The sequence below is a fragment of the Peromyscus maniculatus genome, chromosome 15 (assembly GCF_049852395.1).
Source record: "Peromyscus maniculatus bairdii isolate BWxNUB_F1_BW_parent chromosome 15, HU_Pman_BW_mat_3.1, whole genome shotgun sequence".
Taxonomy (NCBI): domain Eukaryota; kingdom Metazoa; phylum Chordata; class Mammalia; order Rodentia; family Cricetidae; genus Peromyscus; species Peromyscus maniculatus.
Genome location: NC_134866.1, coordinates 56,061,630 through 56,087,930, shown reverse-complemented (window position 1 = coordinate 56,087,930; position 26,301 = coordinate 56,061,630). Strand labels below are relative to the sequence as shown.

At 44.8% G+C, this 26,301-nt stretch overlaps 1 protein-coding gene and 1 pseudogene across 1 annotated transcript; one reads left to right on the top strand and one right to left on the bottom strand.

Annotated features, from left to right (window-relative positions):
• Positions 1-3,486: 3,486 nt before the first annotated feature.
• On the bottom strand, positions 3,487-4,468 carry LOC121822875 (trimeric intracellular cation channel type B pseudogene; annotated as a pseudogene).
• A 1,858-nt stretch (positions 4,469-6,326) lies between these two features.
• Positions 6,327-7,874, top strand: Gpr150 (G protein-coupled receptor 150). The gene has a single exon (XM_006986552.4). The coding sequence runs from the start codon at positions 6,455-6,457 to the stop codon at positions 7,730-7,732; it is 1,278 nt and encodes a 425-aa protein (XP_006986614.1). The 5' UTR covers positions 6,327-6,454; the 3' UTR covers positions 7,733-7,874.
• Positions 7,875-26,301: the final 18,427 nt, after the last annotated feature.

Genomic DNA, 26,301 nt, shown 5'->3' with positions numbered 1-26,301 from the left:
TTATTTTTAACCCTTAGATCTTTGATCCATGGAAGAATATATTACATATTAAAGATCTAACTTTAGTTTCTTGGTGATGCTGTTTTCTTCAGTTTTGTTTAATTGCTAAACTATTGACCTTTTGTTGTGTGAACTATATCTTCTCTACTTCATTATATAACATCTTAGGTTGAATGCATTATCTTTTCTTCCACTGATTTGATTGTATCAAGGTCCCATTCACAAGTGTGTCCTTTCTGAGTGCTCTCTTCCTGCCAGACTGCCTTTTAATCTGGTGCCCTGTGCCTCACTGGACTAGTCTCTTTCTGCCCCAGGTACTCTTGCTTATTTTTTCCTACAAATTTGGACTGTTTTCTAGTTATCAAAATGGAAGATCCTTTTTTTTTTTTTCTTTTTTCATTTCTTTCATTTTTTTAAGGGGGATTCGGTTTCAAAACAGGGTTTCTCTGTGTAGCCCTGGCTGTCCTGGAAATCACTCTGTAGACCAGGCTGGCCTCTAACTCAGAGATCTGCCTGCCTCCGCCTCCCGAGTGCTAGGATCAAAGGCGTGCGCCACCTTGCCCAGCTGCCTAGTAAATTCTTAATGCTGACTGTGTCTTGGAGGTCCTTTTAAAAGAAGTCATTGAATTTGTAGCCTAATTTAGAAAGAATTAAGTTTTTGATGACAATCATTCTGAAGAGTATAGTCTACTTTTTCTCTTTGTTTACATATTTGCATAGAGGCCAGCCTGGGCTACATGAGACCTTGTCCGAAAAGGTAAAATATCACCATTCACAAGGACACCTGGGCACTGCCTGGCTGTTACATTTGTAAAGCCTCGGGTCAGCAATCCCAATGTGAAGCCGACATGAATTTATTCCTAGTTGTTGCATTTTTTATTCTGCTTGTTGTGGGGTATTTACCAGAGAAAACTGCTTGGACATGGGTTTAAGGCAATAGAAAGTCTTTATTAGCTGGCCATTGACTACCCTGGGTGTTCAGAATCCCAGTGTAGCCCGGAGTCTTTCACAGGGTGAACTTTTAAACACAAAAGCCACACCCTGGAGTGACATAATTCTGTTAACAAGAACAGTCATCCAGAAGCAGAACTGCCGAAGCCAAAGAGCAAGGTTGGTGCATTTAGAGACTTTACTGAACTGTGGATTTGGATGGATTAGGTCTTTGTCTCCATCTTGGCAGGCGGTGCTGCAGGCACTCATGGCATGGAGTGGGGTCTAAGCCTGTTGCAGTTTCTACTTCAGTGGACCTTCCTCTGTATCATTCTTTTTTTGTCTATGCAGACTCTTTGTTGTGTATTGAACTCCTTTACTCCTTGCAATACCTTTTCCTTTTTTAATTTAAGTTTTATTGTTATTTATTATTATTTTTTGCAGGTGTGCCTAAGATTTGTGGACATGTGTGTGGAGGCCAGAACACAGCACTGTGTGGTAGGTTCTGTCCTCACTCTTACATGGAGTCTAGGGATGGACCTCCACTATAAGGCTTCCACTGAGCGCTCTGCGGCCCTACAGCATCTTCTCAGGTGATGCCTTATGTTTTCCAAGTCAAGGGTTTATCTGCAAACAATTTTTTACATAACAAATATGTTTTCAAACTGTATATGAAAGTTTTCTTCATAGCCATCTCCTTTATTTCACTTGTTCACTGGGTTTATATTAGCTTATATTTGTAGTCATTTATAAATTCCTGAGACATTGCACTTAATACATGTCTATTTTATATTCACAAACTCAAATGAAAATATACCTTAATATGATCTCAAAAATATCTTAATATGACATTAAGATTCAGTAAAAGTACATAGAATCTACCTCCCATTGTCTCCTGGTTAAGTCTAAAAAGTAACAAAACAAAAAAATTAGCCGGGCAGTGGTGGCGCATGCCTTTAATCCCAGCACTCAGGAGGCAGAGGCAGGAGAATCTCTGAGTTCACGGCCAGCCTGGGCTACAAAGTGAGTTCCAGGACAGGCTCCAAAGCTACACAGAGAAACCCTGTCTCGGAAAACCAAAAAAAAAAAAAAGACAAAAAAGCATCTCCTAGCTCATGTGGGTGTGCGTACTAACTGCATGAAAACAGTAGAACAATGAATGGCTTAGAGACCTAAGCTCCTCCCTGTAAGTGCAATTCACCTCATTCACTCAGACTCTCCAAGACAGCATTAAAAATTTGCCAAGCAGCTGTGTATGGTGGTGTACACCTTTGATCCCAGCATTTAGTAGGCAAACTCAGGCACATCTCCAACTTTGAGGCTGTCCTGCTCTATAGAGGTAGTTCCAGGACAGTCAGCGCTACACAGGGAAACCCTGTCGAGAGAGAGAGAGAGAGAGAGAGAGAGAGAGAGAGAGAGAGAGAGAGAGAGAGAGAGAGAGAGAGAAGAGAATTACCAAGTTCCCACAGTGATTTAAGCATTAGGATTATTAAACATAGGACCGTAATAATTAGGCATAATTTTATGCATATGGTGTTTTGCTTGCTTGTATCCCTGGTGTCCTTGGACAGAAGTCAGCCTTAGATCCCCTGGAACCGGAGTTACAGTTGTGAGCTGCCATATTAATGCTAGGAATTGAACTTGGGTCCTCTGGAAGAGTAGACAGCCAGTGCTCTTAACTACCAAGCCATCTCTCTAGCCCTTACAATTAAAGGGCTAATTTTAATATTTTTATTTTATTTATGAACTGTTGTAGAATATTATTTTAAGGTGTGTTAGTTTTGTTTATGTTGCATTTGTTTAACTCTAGGAAGCTGTGTTAACTGTGCCTGTTGAAAACACCTGATGGCCTAATAAAGAACTGGATGGCCAATAGCAAGGCAGGAGAAAGGATAGGTGGGACTGGCAGGCAGGGAGTATATATAGAAGGAGAAATCTGGGAAGAGAGATTTAAAAGCCAGAGAAGGAGAAGGACTTCAGGGCCCAACCACCCAGCCACCCAGCCACCCAGCCACCAAGCTACACAGCAAGCCAAGGAGTAAGAGTAAGGTTTACAGAAGTAAGAGAACAGGAAAAGCCTGGAGGGAAAAGATAGACGGAATAAGTTAAGTAAAGCTAAGACCGGGCATTCATAATTAAGAATAAGCCTCCGTGTATGATTTATTTGGGAGCTTGGTGGTGGGCCCCCCAAAAAGAGCCCCAAAACAACAACGAGTATGTGACTCGTGTGTGTGTGTGTGTGTGTGTGTGTGTGTGTGTGTGCGCGTGCGCGCGCGCAGCATATGGAAATCAGAGGACAACCTGTGTGGAGTCAGTTCTCTACTTTGACCACAAAGGTCCCCAAAGATGAAACTCAGGTCACCAGGCTTGATGGTAAACACCTTTACCCGTTCAGGCACTATTGAATTTTCAGGACAATTTAGTTCAAAATGGAATCAGCACAAAACTTTAAAAAAAAAAAAACCAACTTTAGAATCAAGACAATTAATTATCTAATGTCAGAATCTGAGAGGAATCGACAGTAATTCTATGCTGAACTAGAATAACGTTGGGCCTTCCTTTTTTTTCTTTTTTCTTCATTGAGACAGGACCTCACTATATAGCTCTTGCTGGCCTGGAACTCACTATGTAGTCCAGGCTGGCCCCAGATTCACAAGTTCCTGATGGGCATCCTAGCACCACTTGGAGCCTCTGGCAGGCTCAGAAGTTGACATGCCACTGGAAAGCGGTTTTGTTCACTTTTCTTGACACTTGATGAAAACTGCTGCTGCCAGCCAAACAGCATCAAGGTACCTTCAAAGGGAGCAAGAGTCATGGCAGTAACCATGGTTACCTTTATAGTCAAGAGAAAGATGGTGTGAAGGCACTGACATTATGCTTGGTCTGCTGGATTGTAAAGAGACTGACCCGGCAAGGTTACCTTAGACGGGAAGGACATCTCCAGCCCTTCATCAGTCTTGTTTCCAGTCTCCTTTTAGCAACTGTTCATGAATTGGGACGACAGCACCACCAGCACCATGGGCCCATCCAAAGGCTTTCATAACTATCTAGCCACTTCTGTGACAGCTGTGAGCATGTGTGCTCCCACCTGCTTTTTCCAAGTTCTGATCCCGTCTTTGATTCTACAGCCAGGAGTCAAACAGGTAGAAATGAATAGCCCTGGGAAACCAGGTCACATGGGCAAAAAATAGAATATACCAGATTAAAGGTGCCAGTAAAATATTAGTATGGTCTGTAAAAACCTCAATGGAGGTTCTGTAAGTAGTGTACAGGATAAAATTCCTCCACCAAAGCAATGGAGCATAGCACTCAACAGTTGGACGGAATTATTCCATGTTGCTGCCACCCCTTTTCACATATGAGGCCCTAGGTCCAATTTCCAGCACTTCCTGTCCCCTCAAATGACCAAATGGATGCCATGCATGAACTAGTACCCTAGCCGCTGCCTCAGTACCATCAGATAGTAGGTGATGTCAAAAAAGAGGAACACAGATACAGGGGAGAAGGTCAGAGTCAGCTTGTCCCCTGGGTACTCCATGACACAACCTGAGCAGCTGTGGCCACTGTTTTCGCTGGAAAACAACTGTTGTTTATTTTAATCAATGTTCTCAAGTCTTTCTAAAGTTCTGTGGAATGTACTTTCAATGGTAGATTTTGCTTTGTAATTTCTGAGAACAGTCCCACAAACAGAATTACATTGGGAAATATTGAACTCGAATTTGTAAGAGAGTCGTTGGCTGTTCAGAAGAAAAGACTGGACCATGTGGTACAGAAATGCCTTGGACATGAAGATCAATCAGGACTGAAATTCTCCACTCTTGTCACTGTACTTCTTCCTTCAATGTTCCTGCAAAGATGTCACCATCCACACACCCTCGGGTCTGACTGGGGCTCCTCCAGATGAAACTGGTACCAATGGAAAAGGCATCTTACGAGACAGATTTATAGTCAAGACCAGCACTTTGCTCCAAGTTATCTGACATGCAGTATATAATCACTAATTCATCCGCTGAACACATAGTTACTGATACCTGCCAGATGTCTATTCCAGCATGAGGCGCAGGGTGTATGACAATGACAAGCATCTCCAGTCAAGTGATAGACTTGAGGAAGTGAGATCCCAACAGCAACTGGCAGGATAATAAGCATCCTACCAAGCCCTCCTAACTCCTGTACCTGCAGGTTGCAAACATTACTTCAGACACCCACACCTCCCTGGCCCAAGACCAGGAAGTACAAGAAATCCTGCTTTCACCATGATTAATGAGATGGGTGCACAAAAGACCCAACAATGCTTCCAGTGGGAAAACTGAAATGTGTTTGTGAAGCAGGGCTAAAAGTGGCGCATTAAATCTAAGCCATTTCCTGTGAGCTGGATTTCTTTTTTAAAAATTGGCCGCCGTATCATTTTCTTAGTCACCTTTTCTCTAGGCTTATTGGAGGCGTATTCCCTCCTAGCAACCTCCCATCTGCTGGAAATCAAGAGACATAGGAGCCTTGACACATCCCTCGCTGGTGAAAATACTGGGGGACTCAATACACGAACCACCATTTGTACAAAACCCTATTAGAGTCCTCTTCAGACTAACAAAACGAGCTGTACACCCCTAGAGGAGAACAGCTGTTATCCCCTGCTTCTAGTAACGGGAGTACTGGAAAGCGTCTGCAAACCTCTGCTGCTCCTAATTGCCAGGCAACAGTGCGGCCCTCGATTCTCTCCAGTTAAGCCATTCTCACTGCAGGCAAAGAAAGATAAGACCCTGTCAGAGTCACCTGGTGACTCTGCTCAAGAAGCTAGTGCTGTTAGCAGCCCGGCTAGCTCTGTGGTAGACTGTGTGCCTGGCGTGCACTCCGCGCTGGCACCCAGCGGGATAGGGAGTGGGGGAAATGGGGAACCCTGCTGAGTTTCTCGTCCCCGTGTTTCTCTGACTAGTGAGGACCTGTGGCAGTACAAAATGGTTTTCTTTGTTTTTTAATCAAAAATAGTATTTGTATTTTTTTTTCCTGTTAGCGATTACGACATTTATTGGTGGGGAGCGTACAATCTCAGTCAGAAGCTTACTATCTTAGGTGTTGCTTCTGGATTAATATTAATTAGTCTTTGCAGAGATCATATACACAACTTTCTGTCTGGCTGTACGTTAGGGCAAGGTTTCCAGAGCCCTGTGGTCCACCAATCCCGCGGGGCGGGGGTGGGGAGTGGGGGTGGGTCATGGATTAGAAGAAGCTTTGCTGGGATTGGAGGAGGGGGCGAAATGTTGAGAAGGTGGAGAATAGGGATCATGTGTGTTCCTCGAATGTACAACCCACATTTGAGTGACAAATGACGAGGACAACCTATAAAAACAACTAAGCACAAATCCACCCGAATCCATCTCGCCCCGGATGCGTGTGCTTTTTTCAACTAACTTTGAGAAGTCACAGAGACCCAGCGGTGCGGCCTGTGCCACCTCACCTCGCCTCCACTTTGGCATTTCAAGCAAGTACCGCCCTCAGAGGTTCCTCTCCTTCCTCCGGACTAAGGATGGAGGATCCCTTCAGCCCCACCGCTCTGCCTCCCTCGCCCAACCTCTCCTTATCCATCCTGCCGAGCTGGAGTCTCAACCTGACTTCGGGGCAGGCGACCTCTGTCCCGGGGCCGCAGCCGCCGCCACGCGGGCCACCCAGCCACCTGATCCACCTGGTCTTCATGGGAATCATCCTGGTGGCCGCGGTGGCGGGCAACATCACGGTGCTATGCCGCTTGTGCGGCGGCGGCAGCCGGCCCTGGCCGGGTCCCAAGCGTCGCAAGATGGATTTCCTGCTGGTGCAGCTGGCAGCCGCCGACCTGTACGCGAGCGGTGGCACCGCTTTGTCGCAGCTGGCTTGGGAGCTGCTAGGCGACCCGCGTCCGGCTCTGGGAGACCTGGCGTGCCGCTTCTCGCAGCTACTGCAGGCATCGGGGCGGGGCGCCTCCGCCCACCTGGTGGCGCTCATCGCCCTCGAGCGCCAGCTCGCCGTGCGCTGTCCGCAGGGCCCGCAGCTGCCCGCGCGCGCCCTGGCTGCCCTGGGCTGGCTGCTGGCGCTGCTGCTGGCACTGCCGCCGACCTTCGTGGTGCGCTGGGGCGCTCCTCCACCTCCGGCTGCCAGCGCCTGGCCGGGGGAGCATCGCTGCGGGGGCATCTTCGCGCCCCTGCCGCGCTGGCACCTGCAGATCTACGCTGTCTACGAAGCTATCGTGGGCTTCGCGGCTCCGGTCGCTATCATGGGTGTCTCTTGCGGCCACCTGTTGTGTGTGTGGTGGCAGCGCGGGTCTCAGGCTCCCGTGGCTGGGGCACCCTGGTCGGCCAGTCCGGCCCGAGCCCCCAGTGCACTGCCCCGCGCCAAGGTGCAGAGCCTGAAAATGAGCCTGTCGCTGGCACTGCTCTTCGTGGGCTGCGAGCTACCCTACTTCGCGGCCCGCTTGGCAGCCGCCTGGTCGTCGGGGCCCGCGGGTGACTGGGAGGGAGAGGGCCTAGTGGTGGCGATGCGCGTCGTGGAGGTGGCCAACAGCGCCCTCAACCCTTTCGTCTACCTCTTCTTCCAGGCTGGCGACTGTGGGCTCTGGCGGCGGCTCCGGAGGCGCCTCGGAGTTGTGTGCTGCGGGAGGGAGGGAGAAGCCGAGATCAACGAGGGGGCTGGGGACCACCAGGCGCTCCACCGCCACCGCTGGCCCCACCCCCACTATCACCACGCCCGGAGGGAGGAGCGGGACAAGGGCTACCTGCGCCCGCCCCCGCCGCGCCCCAGACCGCTGTCCTGCTCCTGCGAAAGTCCCTTCTAGGAGCTGCTGCAGAGACAGGTTTGTCACTGTGGCACAGCCTCCATGCAGCACAGGGCAGGGCGTAGAGGTCTGCCTAAGTCGCAAAGGATGAAACTGTTTCCTGGAACCTCTGAAGCCGGGTCTGCTTTCTCCATGCTATCGTATTTCTTTCTAATGAGAACTTGTCTTTCACTTCCCCTTCGTTTTCTTCTCTCCACTTCCTTTCATATTGCCCATTTAGAGGAGACCAAACTTGGAAAGTTGTAAAAATCCACCCAAGTTCCAGAGTTATTATTTTTGCAATTCTCTTTTATACTCCCATTGTGTTCTAGATAAGACCATTTATTTTAACTAAATTGCCAAATTTTCATTCGTCGCTGTGTTGTTTTTAGTTATTTTGAATTGTGCTTAAGTCAAGTGCATCTTTGGGGAGCAGCAAATCTGCTGTTTCTTCCAAGAAGAAAATCCCCACAACGCTCTTCCTGGGGAGATTATGAGTTCTACTAGCAATGTTGTAGAAAAGTAATCACGCTGCCACTTCAGAAACAGAACATTTGAAAAATAACATTTCCCACGGAGCAGCTTGAATTTTTTTTTTTAACATGGTAATGAGTTTTCTGGGAGGAAAATCAGTCTGGCTTTTGTTTCCAGTCTTAACTTCCACGTCAATAAAAACTGAGTACAGGAGAAGAGCATAAAGCTTTCCGTTGGAAAGGCCAATCCTTACCAAGGCAACCCTTATCCCACAGGACATGGCTATTGTGCCCAGACCAGCTCAAAGCCTGTCCACATTGAGCTTCTAAGGACAAAGTCTTGAGCAAACTAGACAAGGAAAATACTCAGGTGATGAATGACGTGAGGGAGCGGAACTCACTGTTTGAGTGTTAAGGAGATCTGCAGGCCAGGGCTCCAACCCTGCCTGTGTAGGTAGAACTCTTTAAAAAACAAACCCAGCAGGGTGCAGAGGCCCTGCCTGCAATCCTAGCACTCCCCAGCAGGAGCGTTGTCTAATTTGAGGCCAACACAGACTTTGTAATGAGTTCTAGAGTAGTCTAGACTACACTGATAGACTGTCTCAAACAAAACAAAACAATGCCTAGCTTATTCACGTGGGTTGTCGAGAACTAAATCAGGGAACAGAGTTGATCCGTGACCTCATCCTCTTAACCGTCCTTGCTTCCGAGGGAAGTCGCAGCATTTATAAGCACTATACCCATGTACTTAGCAACGCCCTTCACCTGAGAACTGACAGCTTTCACACATCTTGGTTTCTTGTCAATAGCAAATGTGCCACTAAGAGGAAAGGGGAAGTAACTGTTTACAGCTTATTTATATAAGTAATGATTTCCACAGATTCTGTTTTGTGCCTGGTTGTATCTACGTACTTCTACAACATGTGATACACAGAGGCACTCAATGCAGATTTGTTGTATAGCTTATCATGAGTCAGATATAGGTAGGTTACATAAAAGATAAATCTTCATTTAGTGTGGCTTGCATTCCGCCAGAATTCTTTTTCTTGGTGGATACACCAGTCTAGCCTACAGCAGGCCTAACTGGATGGTCTCAGGTCTGTCCTCCTGGGGGTTAGTGTCATCTTCCCCCAAAGAGGCTAACCTACCCAGCCAAGCACTGCCAAGAAACGACAGTTATGGGACACTACTCAAGGTGCACCCATCTCACTGGCTCAAACCCAGCCAACAACCTAAGGTGTTTACTGTGAGGAGCTAAGGGCTTCACCTACCAAAAATGTGTCCTTGCATCAGCTCGTCATGGATTCAACATCATCTCCTCTACCCTCTTGTCCCCAAAGGGCCCTTGCTATAACCAAAAGAAATCTGTCCAAGACAGATCTGGACTAACTAATGTCCCAAAGCTGTCTTTACCTTCTTGGTGACCTGGATAGGCACCTGCTGATAACCAGACAACCATTGTCTCATATGATGACATGGATTCTTCTACCTAAACTTGGGGTGAATTTGGCTCTGAATGTTTGATTTTTAATCAACTCTTTTCCACTGGAGGTCAGCTATGAAAAGCATGTGGCCAAACTGACCCTTTAGTATATTTCTCAAGCCCCCCCCCCCCCCCCCGCCCCCCGAGCCTTAGCGCTCTGTCCTGAATGCTGGAAGTGAAAATGTTACTATAATCTTGCTCTGTCCTCCCTCAGTCTCCTAGTCATTGTGATCCATGCAAAAGAATTCAAGTGAGACCCACGGTGTAGAGTAGAAGACAGTTTATTCCGAGGGAAAGTGGGCTGTTCTCAAGATGTGAAAGTGGACAGTGGACTGAGAGGCCACTGTGGAAGAAAACAAAGGACAAGAGTGAATAAGGGCCTGAGAGACCATCAAGAAGTGAAAAGCTCTCAAGAGGTGAGATTGAACAGTGGACAGAGAGATAATTGTGGAGGAAATCATTCTCAAGGGGTGAGAGTGGACAGTAGACATGAAGACTCTTGTAAAATTAGAGGACCAGCCTTAATACTATACTTCCCAGGGGCTCAGGAGAGAGAACCAGGAACGGTGAGGACTATTTTCAGGAAATAGAATCTCAGCTCTTTAGTCCACTTGCTTTAATTCCCCCTTCAGTCTCTAGCTTTACAGTCATCACTGTAAACACAGTCCTCCCCTCCAGCAGGTCACAGGCCTGAATTCCTGCAAGGTCATCAGGGCAGGTAAGAGTTTCCCTAGGCAGTGACTGTCAGGCTTTCTTTTACAACCTGGAAATGGAGTGGTTAAGGGAGGAGGTCAGCTGAGAGCTATTATCAGTTAGTATATCAAAAAGGGAATTTATGTGCTCAATCTACATTCCTAGAAGTGGTTAGGTAAGAAGTTATGTGTCTATAAAGTTAGTAAGGCTGTAAGAAAGGAGGGTCCGAGCTAAACTGTGCAAAGCTATTACTTAAGGTCCACCTGACCTAGGCGATATCTCCTTATGGAATTTACCTTAAATCTGGAAACTAGCATGTGGTGGTCTGGAGTGTTATTTCTGTTAGTCCTTGAAAGTGGAGAAGGGAGAAATCTGATTCCAGCTCTAAAAAGAGAAGAAACGGATAGGCCTGAGGGAAGGAAGTCTTTCCTGAGGTTGTTCTCCAAATACCTCGAACATATATGTGCTAATAGGGATCAGTCCACACTGTTAGCAATTCTTAGGAAAAAATCAATTTGGAAAGCTATGAAAGCTCACGTGATTTTCATAACAGAAGACAGCTGATATATAACAAGCCAAATAACACCAAAAACTCCTTGGAATCTGGCTTCCTTTGAAGGAATTCCTTGATCCCTTCAGGTAGTGGCTTTGCCATAACCAGCTAATTTCTGATAATACATTCCTGCGGCCCGTAGCAGAAGACCATTGTTCCAATCTATGCTTTAAGGCACGCTTTATACAATGTCTTAAAGTTTCTGAAACAGACTACTTCCTGAAGGGCATCTTCTCATCCAGATGATTGGCAGGCCCTTTAGACTAACTCTTGAGGGAGAGGACAATATCATATCTGTTGTTTTGTTTTTGTTTTTACCAAAAAATCCTCCCACTAGATGATAACCTTATAATCTTCCTGGCAGTTTAGGATGCCATTTCTCCACCAGAAAATGGAGATAAAACTCAGCTCTCATTTTTGTGAGCAAAAACCAAAGCTCTACAGTTCCTGCTCCTGGTTTTACAAGCTGCTGGCTAAAAAGGAAGGGTCAACCCTCAGGAGCTTTCAAGTCTGCTACAGCCTGGCTAGCAGTGTGACAGCCAGGCATGCAGATGTGAGGGCTCAGGGTCGCTAAGCTCCACCAGCACACAGACTCCTTCCTGGCAGCCCCTCTCATGGCCTGCAGGGACGCGCCTCCCCACTGAGTGCTATGCTGGGAGAGTGGAAACTCAGAAGACTATGCTCCCGGTTGAGGCCAAAGGACCCCTGAACACCCTTTCCCTTCCTCCAGAATTTGGATAAACTGTTAAAGAGCTGCAGGTTGTCCTTCCTCTCTTTGCTCCTCCCCACCCTGATGAGGATGTTACCGTCTGAAAAATACTAGAAATAGATCAGCCAAAGAGAGAACTCAAGCTTCTTCACAAATCCCAGCCTGGGTTACAGCATTACTTTTATGCTTATTAATAAATATTAACTAATTATTTTATGCTAAAAGATGTGCTAAGCATTGGAAAACTACAATAAACAACACACTTTTGCCTCAAAGAGACAAAATGGCAGATGTAGGAGACAATCTGACAATTATGCTGCAATGCCATGTGTTTCAATAGAGGGTTCCATTATCATTCAGGCATTATGCCGGCCTGCCCCCAGGGTCCTCGGCTGCAGCCACCGAGAACCTCCTGTGCGCATACACTCCTCAGGACTCAGGCAGGTACACTGGTCAGCTCAGGGACCTATGGCCACTATATCACTATATAGTCCCTGTGTGCATGCTCTACATCCCCTTATAAAAGGCAGGCCCTAGAAAGGAGAGCACTGACTGATGTTCCAGAGGACCCGGGTTCAATTCCCAGGCGTCTGATCACGCCAGGTTTAAATAGATAGATAGATAGATAGATAGATAGATAGATAGATAGATAAATAAGGTGGGCAATGCCCGCTTCCCACCTTGTCTCTCTCTCTGCCGTTTCTCCCAGAAGCAGACCTTTGTGCCCTCTTCCTCCCCCTCCCCTCCAATAAGCCCCCTACATGACTTTTGTTGTATGCTATTGGTGCCGTGTGACTCGGCAGGCCTTCCTGGCAGTTCCTCCTGCCCACCAGCAGTATGAGGCATGCAGGGACCCTGGAACCCAATCCACCTGTGACAGCCTCACCTTTCCAATTAGCTGATAGCTGGGCCCCTCCATCCAACACGAACACGTTTGTTGAGTTCCCCTTCTCCCAGTAAATGCTTCCCTGGACCAGGGGAGTGATTGCTGAGCATCTGGCACCCCTCTGGTGTACTTGGAGGAGGGAGAACCCCCAATCACGGCCTTCAAGGCCATGATTGATCCCATTTGCTGACAATCAGCCCTGGCCATTTCCCATGAGTGAAGCCTCATCGCTCGACCATGGTTTCTCACCTCTCAGCCCCCGCAGCAAACTCTGATACCAAGGAACCACACGTCTCTCTGGGCCAGAGCCTCCTAGCCCCTGCTCCTGTGACAGCATACGGGGCAGCTTGTGTCTGCTCAGTCCGCGGCCCCGCCCTTGGTGTGCAGACTCACTGGGCAGCCTGTGCCTTCTCCATCCCATCCTCCCTGAATTTCTGGGACATTGGATATTCCAGGCCTTTGAATCTTGTTTTTTCTGCCTCACTCATGGGAACTGCACCTAATACCACAAGTCCAACCTCCCCTCTGGGATGTCTTTTAGAAAACCTCAAACTTCTACACTTAGCACTCGACTTATCCGCCTTTGCAGTCAGATCTGAACCAAATACCCTTAGGTAACCAATCAAAATGGCTGCCTACTAGCAGCTAGGATCCCAGCATTATACGGGACCTTTCCAACGTCTGCCGGTGGCTGGGGAAATGGAAGGAGGTACCCTATGTTCAAGCCTTCTCTTTGTTCTTCTGTTCACCCACTCACATCCTCCCAGCTATGCAGTCTGAAGTGAGGAACCCTCCACCTCTCTGGACTCTGCCAGTGAATGCCCACTCTTCTGACCTCAACATGTAAGTGCTCCTCCTTCAGCTCCTCCAGCCCCTTCCTCCTCTCCATTCTAACCATTCTAACCGTCTGACTGACACCCACTTTCACTCCCCCTGTTACTCACTCTTGTTCTGCTATGAGACCCCATCCATCCCTCTCTACCCAACCCAATCCAGCAAGAGGTTGCCAGTGTGGACGGACTGGCTAAGGTACATGTCCGCTTCTCATGAAGTGAACTCTCTCAAATAGAGGAAAAAAGCTGGGGTCTCATTGTTAGTTATTTAGCTGCGTTGTGTTCTTACCCTGCAAGGAAACGTCACGAAACACGACAGAATCTGCTTATAGAGTTTATTAGAGTTAAAGGGACAGAGTGCGTAGGCCTGTGGGAGAGACACGTGCGTGGAGAAGAAGAGAGGAGAGAAGAGAAGAGAACTGGGAATATGGCGCTCCGCTTTAAAAACCAGCTGGGGGCGTGGCCAGGTCACGTCACTACTCCACGCATGTGCGTAGATCACATGGTCACGTTGCGCGCTTACGTAGCCATGTAATGTCACGGATTCTGGTCACGCGAGATGCCTTGGCCGGAACTTGCTAGGCAGAGGTGTCCGGCCTGACCAGAATTGGCTAGGCGGAAGTGTCCGCCTGGTAAATGGGACCGTGGGGGGGGCGTGTTGTGAACCCTTCACTCATACGTCTAACTCTACCTCTTTCATTAAAGCTTCACTCATACGTCTAACTCTACCTCTTTCATTAAAGAATTCCAGTCTATTACCCAAGTGTACAGTCTTACCTTCTGTGATATATATATATGATCCTAGCTAATAACCTACTTCCCGAGGAGCACAGGCAAGTTTGAGAGAAGGCTAGAGCACATGCAGATGAAATGCACCAAACTAATGCAGCATACCTGGCCAGAGCTGCGGCGTCCCCAACCAAGACCCCCCACCATGGGACTGTAATGCCCCAGAGAGCATTCTAGCTAGATATCAGTTTACAACCTGCCTCCTGGCCAGTCTCCATAAGGCTGCCCTTAAGCCAGTTAACTATGAAAAACTCCAAGAAATCATCCAGGACAAATAGGAAAATCCATCTCAGTTCCTAGAATGCATCACAAAGGCCCTCTTACAGTACACCAATTTAGACCCTGAAAATCCAGATGGCAGACAACTACTTATGATTTATTTCTTTTCCCAGAGGTTCCCTAACATTAGGGCCAAGCTTCAGTGACTGGGGAGAGGCCTCTCACCCCACTGACCTTTAAGGTGTAACATGGGAGAGGTGAAAAAGCCCATAAGCATAAATACTAAATGATGGCCAAGGCCATCCAACCAGCTTCAGCAACTGCTGGGGCTCCCTTGCCCTCTGGGGCTCCAGGACCACTGGGTCTCTGATTCAAATGTGGCCAGGGGGTCACTTGGCCTGGGCTTGCCCTAATCCCCACAGGCCACCTGGGCCATGTCCAAGGTGCCACCAAGAGGAACACTGGGTTGTTGACTGCCCACGTGCCCCTTGTGGCATGGGGAAATCAGACACAGACCACCCTATAGCCAAAGTTTTAGGCATGGCCATGTAACAAACACTATCGGAATCCAGCCCCTTATAGTCTTTTCCCAGGGTTCCAAAAGAGTCACTACCAGAGGCAAAAATTGGTCTTAGGGTTGTTCAATGAATCTAAGTACAGCAAGCTCTTTAGTCCATTCACTTTATTCTTCTAAGACAAAATGGTCCCATGCTGTAGAGGTACCAGTATATATGCATCTACAAACAGTAATACTTTGACAATGCAATGCAAGGTTTTCTGGGTCATAAGATCCACACAAAGAGCAGTGATTGTCAGCTTTATTTGCAACCCAAAGGGGGAGTGGTTAAAGGAGGTGGGGTCAACTAAGGGCTAAAATCAGTTAATGAATCAAAAAGGGAAATTCATGTGCTCAAACTATATCCTTAGAAGTTGGGTAAAATGTTAGGACTTTCATATCACTAAGTCATGGGTAAAATAAAACTGCCCTTTTTCCTTTGGAGCCGTATCTGTCTCAGTCTAATCTCGGTTGCACCATTTTCTGGCAGGGTGGGGGGGGGTGGGGGGGCCCGCGTTGCTAGGCAGCCTGTGTCACAGCTTGATGTACCTGGTGTGTATTGGTTCCCCAGTGTCCAAGGGGGCTTTGCTATGTCTGGCGTGGGATATTAGGGAAAAAATCTACATACACTATGTTCTTATATCTATTAACTTTAGTCCTCTAAGACAAAATTCTATCAATTCAGCTATAGTTCCACCAGGCATTCAAGGCAGGAATTACTCTAGACATAACAAGCTAGCTCTATATTCGTCTGCTTTATTTCTCTGCAATGAAGTCCTGTCTCCATAACTGCAGTTCTGTCCAGCTCCCCAGCTCATAGTCCAGCTAACAACTAACTCCTATGCTTTCAACCTCATCTTCGTCCTCTGTATCCTCTTTTTCCATCTCTGCTACTCTCTACTCCTGGCACTCAGAAAACTCTACCCGAGATCTGCTTACCCTCTACAGAACCTCTGTCTTCCTCTTCTCTCTCGCCATGCTGTTCTGTCCCTGTCTACAGAAAATACCTGCCTTTTCTTTCCCTGGGTACCTCATTCCCTGCCTCCTCAGGACTGTTGTTTTATCTCTCACCTTGATATGTAAAAACCTCTTTTGTTCTCAGTCAAGTGCTCTGGAGAATCACTAGGCCTCCTGGAGGCAATGGGATGGTCTGAGCTTCATTAGCACAGGAAACAAAGCTACTTGTCTCCAGCCAGCTTGTCTCCTAAACTCAGCAGGGCAGTTAGTAACTTAGTAGTTCAGCAGGTCTGGGGAGCTGAACTGTTTACCAGTAAGTAGGTCTGGGCACACAAGGATTTCATAGCAGAAGACAGCTGAAATATTAAAGGCTGGGTCACACCAAATATTCATAATAAATGACTTTGGCTTTTGACAGACCCTTGGCCGGTCAAAGTTCAGCTTTAATACACAGCTGAATCTCTATGATATATTCTTGGGGCCCACAAGATAAGCCCTTTTGTTCTGAGTTAAATGTTAAAGGGGAAGTCTAGAGATACCACTTGGGCTATGGGAGAAAGGAGGATTTAAGCTTAATTTGCATAAGAAACAAGGCTTTGTACCTAACATCCACCTGGCCTTGGTGGTTGTCTCCATATGGCTATTTACCTTAATTCAGGAGACTAGCAGGTGGTCTGGATGCTTATCTATCTGTAATTTGTCCTTGGATGTTTGAGAGGTATCTCAGATAAAATGCTTTTGTCCAGAGATGGCCTTGGCCCTGGATATTTGCTAAAGGAGATGTCTGATTTTAATGCTAAAAAGGGAGATAAAAGCCTGATAAGAAGTCTTGCCTGTGTGACTTGTCACACAGTTGGGGGAAGTTATCCAAATACTGTAACTGTACAGAGAAAAAAATGTGCCCAACGAATGAGCAATCACACTGTTAGAAGTTCTTAGAATCAAATGGGAAAGCTACGATAGCACACACAAAATTCACAGCAGGAAACAGCTAATATTCAAAAGCCAATATCACCAAGACTCCTTAAGCCTTGGCTGTATCTAGAAAGGCCCTTGGCTTCTTCCAGGTATTAGGGTTGTCATAGTCAGCTGAATTCCTACTTCATATTTCTGTGGCCTGCAGCAGCCATGGATCACTGAAGGGACCCAGGCTCCCTTGACCTGACCATTATTATCTGTGACAGGGAGACCTGGGTAGTCATCACAGCCATCTCCTTCTTCCTGGACTCTGGGGCTGCCTACTGAGCCTGAGGGAGTTTTAGGGACCCACCTCTCCTTCTCATCTCCCTGTTGTCAGGATAAGGGGGACTGCCTTACCTACTTCACCAGACCCCGCCACTCAACTGCATTTCCAAGGTTATTCCTCTCACTCGTTATTTACAGTGGTTCCAACTTGTCCCATCCCCTTACTGGGAGGAGATCTTTTAGCCAAAGTGGGATCTTCTATTTCTTTTGCTCCTCCCATTCACTTGACCCCAGACTCACCAATAGTCCCTCTTCTCCTCCTTTTAGCCACTTACCCTGCTGAGTCCAATGTGTCATTTCCTCTGCCAGCCTCCCAGGTGGACCCCTAAGTCTAAGACACCCAAACCCCTCTGTTCCTAGACACCATTCCCCCATTATTGGCCAATTACAGGACCTTACCTAGTACATCACCCAAGCCCAGCACCCACTCTCACTGCAGAGCCTCAGGGGACTTAAATGTATCATCTCTGGCCTCCTAAGAAAGAAACTACTTTGTCCCCCATATTCTCCTTTTAACACCCCTACACTTGCAGTTAAGAAGCCCAATGGTACCTGTTGCCTGGTTCAAGACCTCCAGCTCATTAACTCTGCCTACACCACTAACCCACAGGCTGAACTAATAGCTCTCACCCATGCCTTCCAATTGGCACAAGAACAATCCTTAAATGTTTCACAGACTCCAAATGTACTTTTCATATCCTCCTGTCCCACTACCATCTGGAAAGAGTGTGGGCTACTTACAACAAAAGGTGGGTCCACAACCAACTCAGGTCAAATTACGGCCATGCTAACAGCCTCTCATCTCCGCACAGCTATAGGAATTATTCACTGCCAGTCTCACCAGATCAACAACTCCATTATCTCTGAGGGAAATAACTGAGCTGAGGAGGCAGCTAGAGCTGTAGCCTTCCTAGGCCCTGAAGAGGATCTTGAGGCTGGACCTCAAAGACCCTCATTAGTTTGGCCCACAGCAATAGGAGCTTGCAGCAGGAGTGTGTGGCTTACTCATATCAAGAAGCAAGCAGTTCCCTGCAGAACCCACGAACCAACTTTGGTTATCTAGGCTTCTGTACCTGAGAGAGGTACAACCTTCCTAAAACAGCACAGTGGCTTGGGAGAATCTCAGCAGTGAAAACCAACCTGGAGGGAGGGCGGCTCATCTGGAGAGAGAGGAATATTGGTTGATTTGATTATAAAATAATCCTTCAGAGGCTTAATATTATTTACAAACTATATGGTCTATGGCAGGCCTCTTGCTAGCTAGATAACCAAAGTCAATTCATGGGTTCTGCACATTCTGTGAACCCGCCATACTGTAGCTCAAGCCCATACATCTCTACATGATGAGCGTGACTCTCCTGGGTAACTCCACCATATTGGGAAGCTGAAGTGGGCAGAGTCAGCAGCCAAGGCTGCTGCTTTTCATCCTAGCCATGCAGTTCAACAGTTTAACATCTCTCCTGGTCAGAAAAGGATTATAGATTCACAAAAGACAGATTCAGATGGAATGAACCTCTAAATGTTTTACATTGTGTGTAAAAATGTATGTAGGCTTGGAAGAGAGAGGAAAAGGATAGACAGTTATATGAAGAAATAGATGGTTTTAAAAAATAAAGTCTTTGTCTTTGGGATTTTTGTTTTGTTTTGTTTTTGTTTTTTGAGACAGGGTTTCTCTGTGTAGCTTTGCACCTTTCCTGTCTTTGGGATTTCTAACTGGAGAGAAATATTTGATTATAAAGGCTGCTGAGTTAAGCCAATATGCATATTTTAAAGGTATTTTTACTTCAAAAATTGTGTCTAAGGACACATTGCTTTGGAAAAGAAGTTCTGCTTTTATTTCCACAGAAGATGAGAACCTGTGGATTGATTCCAGGCTAATATGGTTTGCTCAAGGAAGACCCCCTGAGAGGTCTCTAGATGTTCCAACATCCAGAACAGCTTCAAGGCAGCTGGCTCAGACAAGGCAGCCTCACAGACTACTCCAGTCAGGACTTGACCATAATTCTTAATTTTCACAGGATCCCCATAAGATTACTATCACCCCCAACCAGCAGTAAGTAATATGAGAAGCATGCCCAAACTCCAAAATATTGTTTATAAATGTTTGTTTTTGTTTAGAGGAGGTTGATTATAAATATAATCTCTTATATATAATCTCTTACTAAAAAAGAAAAGGGAATAGATAGATATGATAGGATAAAAGGGTGATTATTAAATCTACTTTTAAAGAGAAACAACTTGTTTAAAATGACTTATATTGCTATGGATTTTAGTCTAGTAATACAAATTTAAAGTTAATTTTGTTATACTGTATGAATATTTCTACTCTTGTTTAAGGTATGTTTGTGTAGCTCATTTGAAATTGTAATGTATAATTAAGAAATACAGATAAAAATTAGTCATGTATGATAATCAAACTTATAGTCATGTTAGTTAAGTTTTGTAGGTATACATAGATATATTTCACTTAGGTAGGTAATCTTCAAATACTTCAAAGACCTACAGAATATGGCATTCAAAATGTTTTAAAAACTTAGACTTATCGCTTCTCGGCCTTTTGGCTAAGATCAAGTGTAAAACTTAGACTTTCTGGACAGTGAGATGCATCTGCTCCTGGCAGCACTGATTCACTTCAAAGAAGATGATGGGCATTGAAGAAACTCCATATGGAGTTTGCTTTCCTTATGTCAAAAGTTAGCCATTTGGGTAAGAAACTGTTCTTGTCCGGAGTGCTTGACGAAAGGTTGTATCAACTGGACATTGCAGGACCCATGGAAAAATGACCACTAAATTTTGCCAAAATAGGTGAGATCGTCCTTCAGGTTCCTGCTTCACAGAGGAGACTACCAGACATTCTACAGGACACAGGGAGAAGCAACTAAAAATCTCTAGAACTATTGACTGAAGATTGATGCCCCAACATTGCAGAAGAACTTTAGGTGACTGTCTAGGCACACAGATGTCTCTATCATTTCTAGAATTTTAGAAGTTGCTTGCCATGCACTTCCTGTGTACTTAGGTAATATTATATTCTTCTGGGGCCTTTGATGTAGTTGAAGACTTAATAGTTATAATTTCCTTGGTTATGATAAAAGATAAATTAAATATGAAACCTTAGACTCACAAATACAGGCTAGCTAGAATATTTTCTTTAATTTTGCCAATTACAGATAGATTAAATATTGTAACTATAATTCTTGCTTGTTAACTGTTTGTTATACATAACTTTACTGTGTTAAAGTTAAAACCTTCCATTTTCATTAGATAGAGAAGGGGGCATACTGTGGGATGTCTTTCTGTATGCTGTGAATATGTGTTGCTGCCATTGGCTAATAAATAAAGCTGTTTTGGCCTCTGGCAAGGCAGCTTAGAGGCAGGTGGGAAATCCAAACAGAGACAGTGAGGAGAAAAGAGAGAGAGAAGAGACACCAGCCACCACTGAAGGAGCAGCAAGATGCCAGCAGACTGGTAACGCCTGTGGCAACTTATAGATTAATAGAAATGGATTAAGTTATAAGAGCTAGCTAGCAAGAAGCCTGCCATAGGCCATACAATTGGTAATTAAGATAAGCCACTTAATGATTATTTTATACGAAGCTGTGGGACTGTGGGGCTGGGCAGACCAGAGAAACACAGACCTCAGGGCTGGGTGGGACTAGAGAAACTTCTGCCTTCAAAATAGTAGAGTGAATTAAAATGATCTTTCCTCACCAATGTTAGTAGATATTATCCAGTCTATTAAGGATCTATTTGAGTAAAGAAAAAAAGTGAAAGAACAAATTAAACTGCTATCTCTTCTTGAATTGAGATAACATCTTTGGGATGGAAGAATTCCTGTCTTACAGCTCTCCCGTAAACACGTCTGGTTCTCAAGCATTTGCACCACAAGCTTTTTTGTTTTCACACACATATTATGAGATTGTCAGCCTCCATAATCATGAAACCAAATTTCATAACAGAGCCTCTCTATATATTTTGGGTTTTATTTCTCTGAAGAAATCTAGTATCACAACTCGTCTTTTCCATCTTTCTATTCAGCAATCCTATATAGTAGGCAAGGCATTCAGGCCAGGTCCTTTTGAGGTCCCCAAATGCTTGCTGCATTATCAGTCATCATATTCAAATATAAGCTAGCCGTCTGGCTGTTCTTGACTCTCTTTTTTTTTCACTTTTTATAAGGGTTATTTCCTAGAAGTCACCTAGCAGACTCACATATACAGTTCATTAGAACTGTACCATGTGTGTTGGGCATTCTAAGAACCACCAAAACTCCTTTGCCCACATTTTGGAACCAGGTTCCTTGGAGTTCTTCCATGCCCGCCCCCATTAATGACTCTACCATCGTTGCTGCTGTATTTTCCTTATGCACATGCTCCGTCCTTCCTATGAAGCCCATCATCACAAACTGTTCTGTCCCTATCCTCGCTCAGAGGCAGCCATTTTATGCCCCTCCCCCAATAAATTTCTTGTGAGATCTGTTTGCCTGGTATGATTTTTGTGGTATTCCTTGGCCCCGATCACCAAGATACTCTTTCTCCACAAAACCTTTTCAATATGTCTAAACCTAGACCTGTAATTGCCAGAGAAATGAAGCTGTCATTATTTGGCTGAGATAAAGGACAGTGGAGAGGGATTTCATGGGAAATGAAAGGATGAAAAAAAGTTTCTACAGCAAAGAAGAAGAAATCTTTGTTAGGAAGACAAGACCAAACTCTTTACATAAACCATAAAGGTGTTTTAAAAAACCGTTGTGTTGTGCCCAGATCGTGACCCCCAGAGAGACCACCAAAGACGAGCATGCGGGAATGCAAAAGCAAGGTTTAATTCTGGATATCCAAAAGCAATACAAGCCTAGGCAGGGACTTCGTCCAATACATCCAATGCAGTGGAGGCTGGAGGAAGTACCCACCTGTCTGCAAGCTCAGTTTTTAAAGGGAAAAGTCACAAGGTTACATCATTTAGGGGTGCTAGTATGGATACAATTCTGATTGGCTCGCTTCTAGGGACTTCTAGAAATTACTTCTAAGGGAGTGGTTGCCCGCCACCATTTCTCATTGGTTGCCCTCAGGTGGGGGCATTTCTGTGGTCAGTTACCCTAGAAACCAGGGAGAGGACATTCCATAGTCTGGCAGGCATTACCTCGTGACTATCTTGTGACTCTGTACTTTTACACTTCCTGGTTTCTGGAATCTGAACTGACTGGTTTCAGTAACTAATGGCCTATTCCCAAAAGGAGAAATCTTAGGCCTTAATTTTAGGGTGAAAGCATTTTGGTCTTATTTCTAAGATGGCTCATTTTGGTCTCACAGTTGATTCTTACTATTCTGAGAGGGACTTTCAGCTGATTGCCAGCTACAAATTTTGAGAATTCTCCAACTAAGGTAGAAATATAGAATACCAACTAAAAAAGTTAATTTGAAATCCTGTTAAACTGTTCCCTAAATTTTGTAGAAGATTTAATTAAGACCAATTCATACAGAAACACTTATAAGTAAGGAGTTTCCTCTATTTTTAACTAAATCTGAAATTTTAATGCAGATCTAGGCAACTCAATTATTATTCTTGGAACCATTAATAGGTTAATAGAATTGAAGCATCCTGTTAGCATGGCCATCTGTCAGTGTTGAACCCAGGAACTCAAATTCTTTTTGAAAACTTAGATTTGCTTATGTCCTAGTGTGGTGGTTTGAATAAGAGTGGCCTTCACAGGCTCATAGACTATTTGGTCACCAGGGAGTGGCACTATTTGAAAGGATTAGGAGGTATTGCCTTGTTGGAGGAAGTTTGTCACTGGGCTTGAACTTTGGGATTTCGAAAGCCCAAGCCAGTCCCTGTGTCTCTCTGTCTTCCTGCTGCCTTCCTGATCCAGAAGTAGCACTCTCAGCTCCTTCTCCAGCACCATGTCTGCCTGCATGCCACCATAATCTCTGCCATGATTACAATGGACTAAACCTCTGAAACTGTAAACTAGCCCCAATTAAATGTTTTCTTTTATAAAAATTACCATGATAATGGTGTCTCTTCATAACCATAAAACACTGACTAAGACACCTAGTCAAGGGGACTTTACTCTTCATGTTTAGACACTTGCTAAAATAAGACACATTATTCACATCATACAGCAAAGCTAAATTAAGTGAGTTGACCTTGAAATTGCCTTCTTCTTAAGGTCACCCAAAAAGGATGACTAGAGACAAAACTAGATTCACATATTTGGATTTTAGAAAAATCAAGCTGACCCCCTGAAATAAAGCAAAACCATCCTTTCTAACCATGGTTAGACGTTCACTAAGCCATTACACATAGGCCTGAGCTTCAGAACTCCAAGGGATTCTATGCACATAGATGATTTCATATCACCACCAGAGACAAGCAATATGACAGCCTTGATTTTATTAGAAGATTGTGAAGAAGTCTATTTCTGTGGGGGAAAAAAACAACCACACAGCAACATAAAACTGAAATAAGCAAACATAAACCTATGATGTCATTTGAAACAAAATGTAAAAAACAAACAGGTGTAAAGAAAGTGTACAACCAGTGATTAGCTGTAACTCTCGTGCAAAAATAGAATAGCTTGATTTATTTGTGAAGGAAAAAAGATTTTTAATGGTGTTTTTTTTTTTTCCTAAATTACTTCCTACAAAGCATGGAAGAAGTTAGAAAACATGTTTTTGCATTCTGTTCCTAAAAATGTTTTCACCATATCACAGGAAACTTTTACAGTAAAAACAATGTTCTGATAAAAGTAAGCAAACTTGGAGCAGTGTGATTGAGTGAAAGGATTCCAGTACTCAAAGTCTAAAAGGCCAGGTCTGACTTTCATCCATATAGTAGCAAAGAGAGCTTAGGTGGTTTGCTTTTCTTTTTCTTTTTTAAGTGCTCTGGGATAGAACACAGGGCCTCTTCCACCATCATTTCAGCTCTTTCTGGCTATTTTTGAATTTGTGGTTTCTCAATAAAATGTTGGTTATGTAATTTTCTCCTTAGGATTTATGTATATAAAGTGCTGGACTATGTAGGAGTGGAGGAAGCTGGGTTTCTCTCTTCAGATTCTTGTTTTCTTATACTGGCTGAGGGATACAAATTTAATTGAAGCAAAGATGTTGGGGGCATCAAGAGGGAAAAAGAATGCCTCTTAATGTATTTCATAGTAAGAAGTTATGCCCATCGTGGATTGCTTTTCTGATATTCATAAGCCTTTCCTAACATTTGCTAGATTCATTTTAGGATGGATATAACACTTAGGAATAGTCACGTGTTCTTAGAGAACCCCACAATTTACCTATTTCTTATTCCAGACCAGGCTTGATTAACTAAACCCTTCAATATAATTCCACTGCTTCTACCACCATGTCTTACTCAGCTTGGAATGATCCAATTAAGGTGAATGAGAGTAAGGGGATATCAGAGGGAAATGGGGATGTATATAGGAAGGAAGTTCTTATCTCTCCTGGGAGGATAATAGAGTTATACACTCTCTCACACTCTCTAAAGATAAATGAGTGAGCTTGTGACCCTAAGAGCCAGTTGAAGACACCACTGCCATAACAAAGCAAGAGTGAGAGGTGAGTGTAGCGGTAATGCCCGCATTACCGATACCCGTTTACCATGTCTGAGCGAAGGGCTGCGGATTAAAAAATAGAGACAAGAGACAGCGGGTCATTCGTACGATTGGATGTCAAATGCCGTTTATTGAAAGAGGGAAGAAACCTTAAATACAGGCTTACAGCACAAATGGAGGAATCCCCGGAGGGCAGAAGTTCACTATCAATGGTCTACATTCCAGACCCAATGTTCTACATTCTTGCATCTAAGTTGTTAACGCCCAAAATGCAGGATACACAAACAAGGAACTTCCCTTAAGCATTCAGAAGGGTGGATACCGGCAGGGAATCTGAATAGGGAGGACATCTGATCAAGGTCAGCAAGCAAGGCGACAGCCACTCACAGTCGGGGGCCAGGGCCCATGGCGCCCACAGGTGAGAAGAGCTAACGTCTTCAACAACCTCAGTGAACAGTTGGGCCAAATGTTGTAGAGACCAGGCTCTTGGAATTCCTGGTAACTACATATACTTCAGTATGGCTTACATTGAGTTGAATTTTCTATTATTTGTAATAACAAACAGTCTCTAACTGAAGGAAAAGCTTGGCAGGAAAAGTGAAGTCCCATTTTAGTCTGTTGCATAATGGTTTATGCACTTTATCAAAGAAACAAACTTCTTCTTAGTGCACTTCAATGTATACGTGTAACGTATAGAAAGGAGCTGCACAGGACACTGCGTTTGACAGTAGAGCAAATCTGTCAGCATCAAAATCGTGACTTGTGCACTTAAAAATATAAATTAAATGAAGACACATAATTTTCAAGGTAAACCCTTGCTGAGAAACATCAGTCTATAGTTACTAAAATTAGAAGAAGCATGAGTTAGTTTTCTGCTGCTATGATAGAATATTCTGACAAAATCATCTTATATTGGCTCATGCTCCTCATAGCAGGAAGGCATGTCCTCTGAGGCTGAGGTCAGCCAGCTGTCAGGAAGCAGAGTGATCCCATTTCATCCACACACAGGAAACAGGAAGGAAGAAAGGGAAGTGGAGCCAAGCTCTAGCACCTCAAGCCTGGTCCTAGCAATGGACTTTCTTCAGCAAGTTACTACCTCCTTAGGGTTCCATAACCTTCTCAAACAGCACTACAAACTTTGGGAATATGTGTTTACATGAGTCTATAAGGGATATTTCTCATTCAAACTACAAGAGAGAACATTATTTGCAAATAGTTTCCATTGGGAATTGTCTTTGTTAGAGTCCCTATTACTGTGAAGAGACACCATGACCATGGCATCTCTTATAAGGAAAACGTTTAATTTGGGGGGCTCACTTACAGTTTCAGAGGTTCAGTCCATGATCATCTTGGTGGGGAGCATGACAGTGTGAGGCAGACATGGTACTGGCCACATCTTAGCTTGCATGGAACAGGAAATTAACCGAAACACTGAACAGTATCCTGAGCATAGAAAACCTCAAAGCTCACCCCCACAGTGACACACTTCCTCCAACAAGGCCCTACCCACTACAACAAAAGCCACACCTCCTAAAGGTGCCTGCCACTCTTTATGAGATTATGAGGGCCAATGACATTCAAGCTACCATAGGAATTTTATTAATTTATTAGATAGTTGTTTGCTATTATT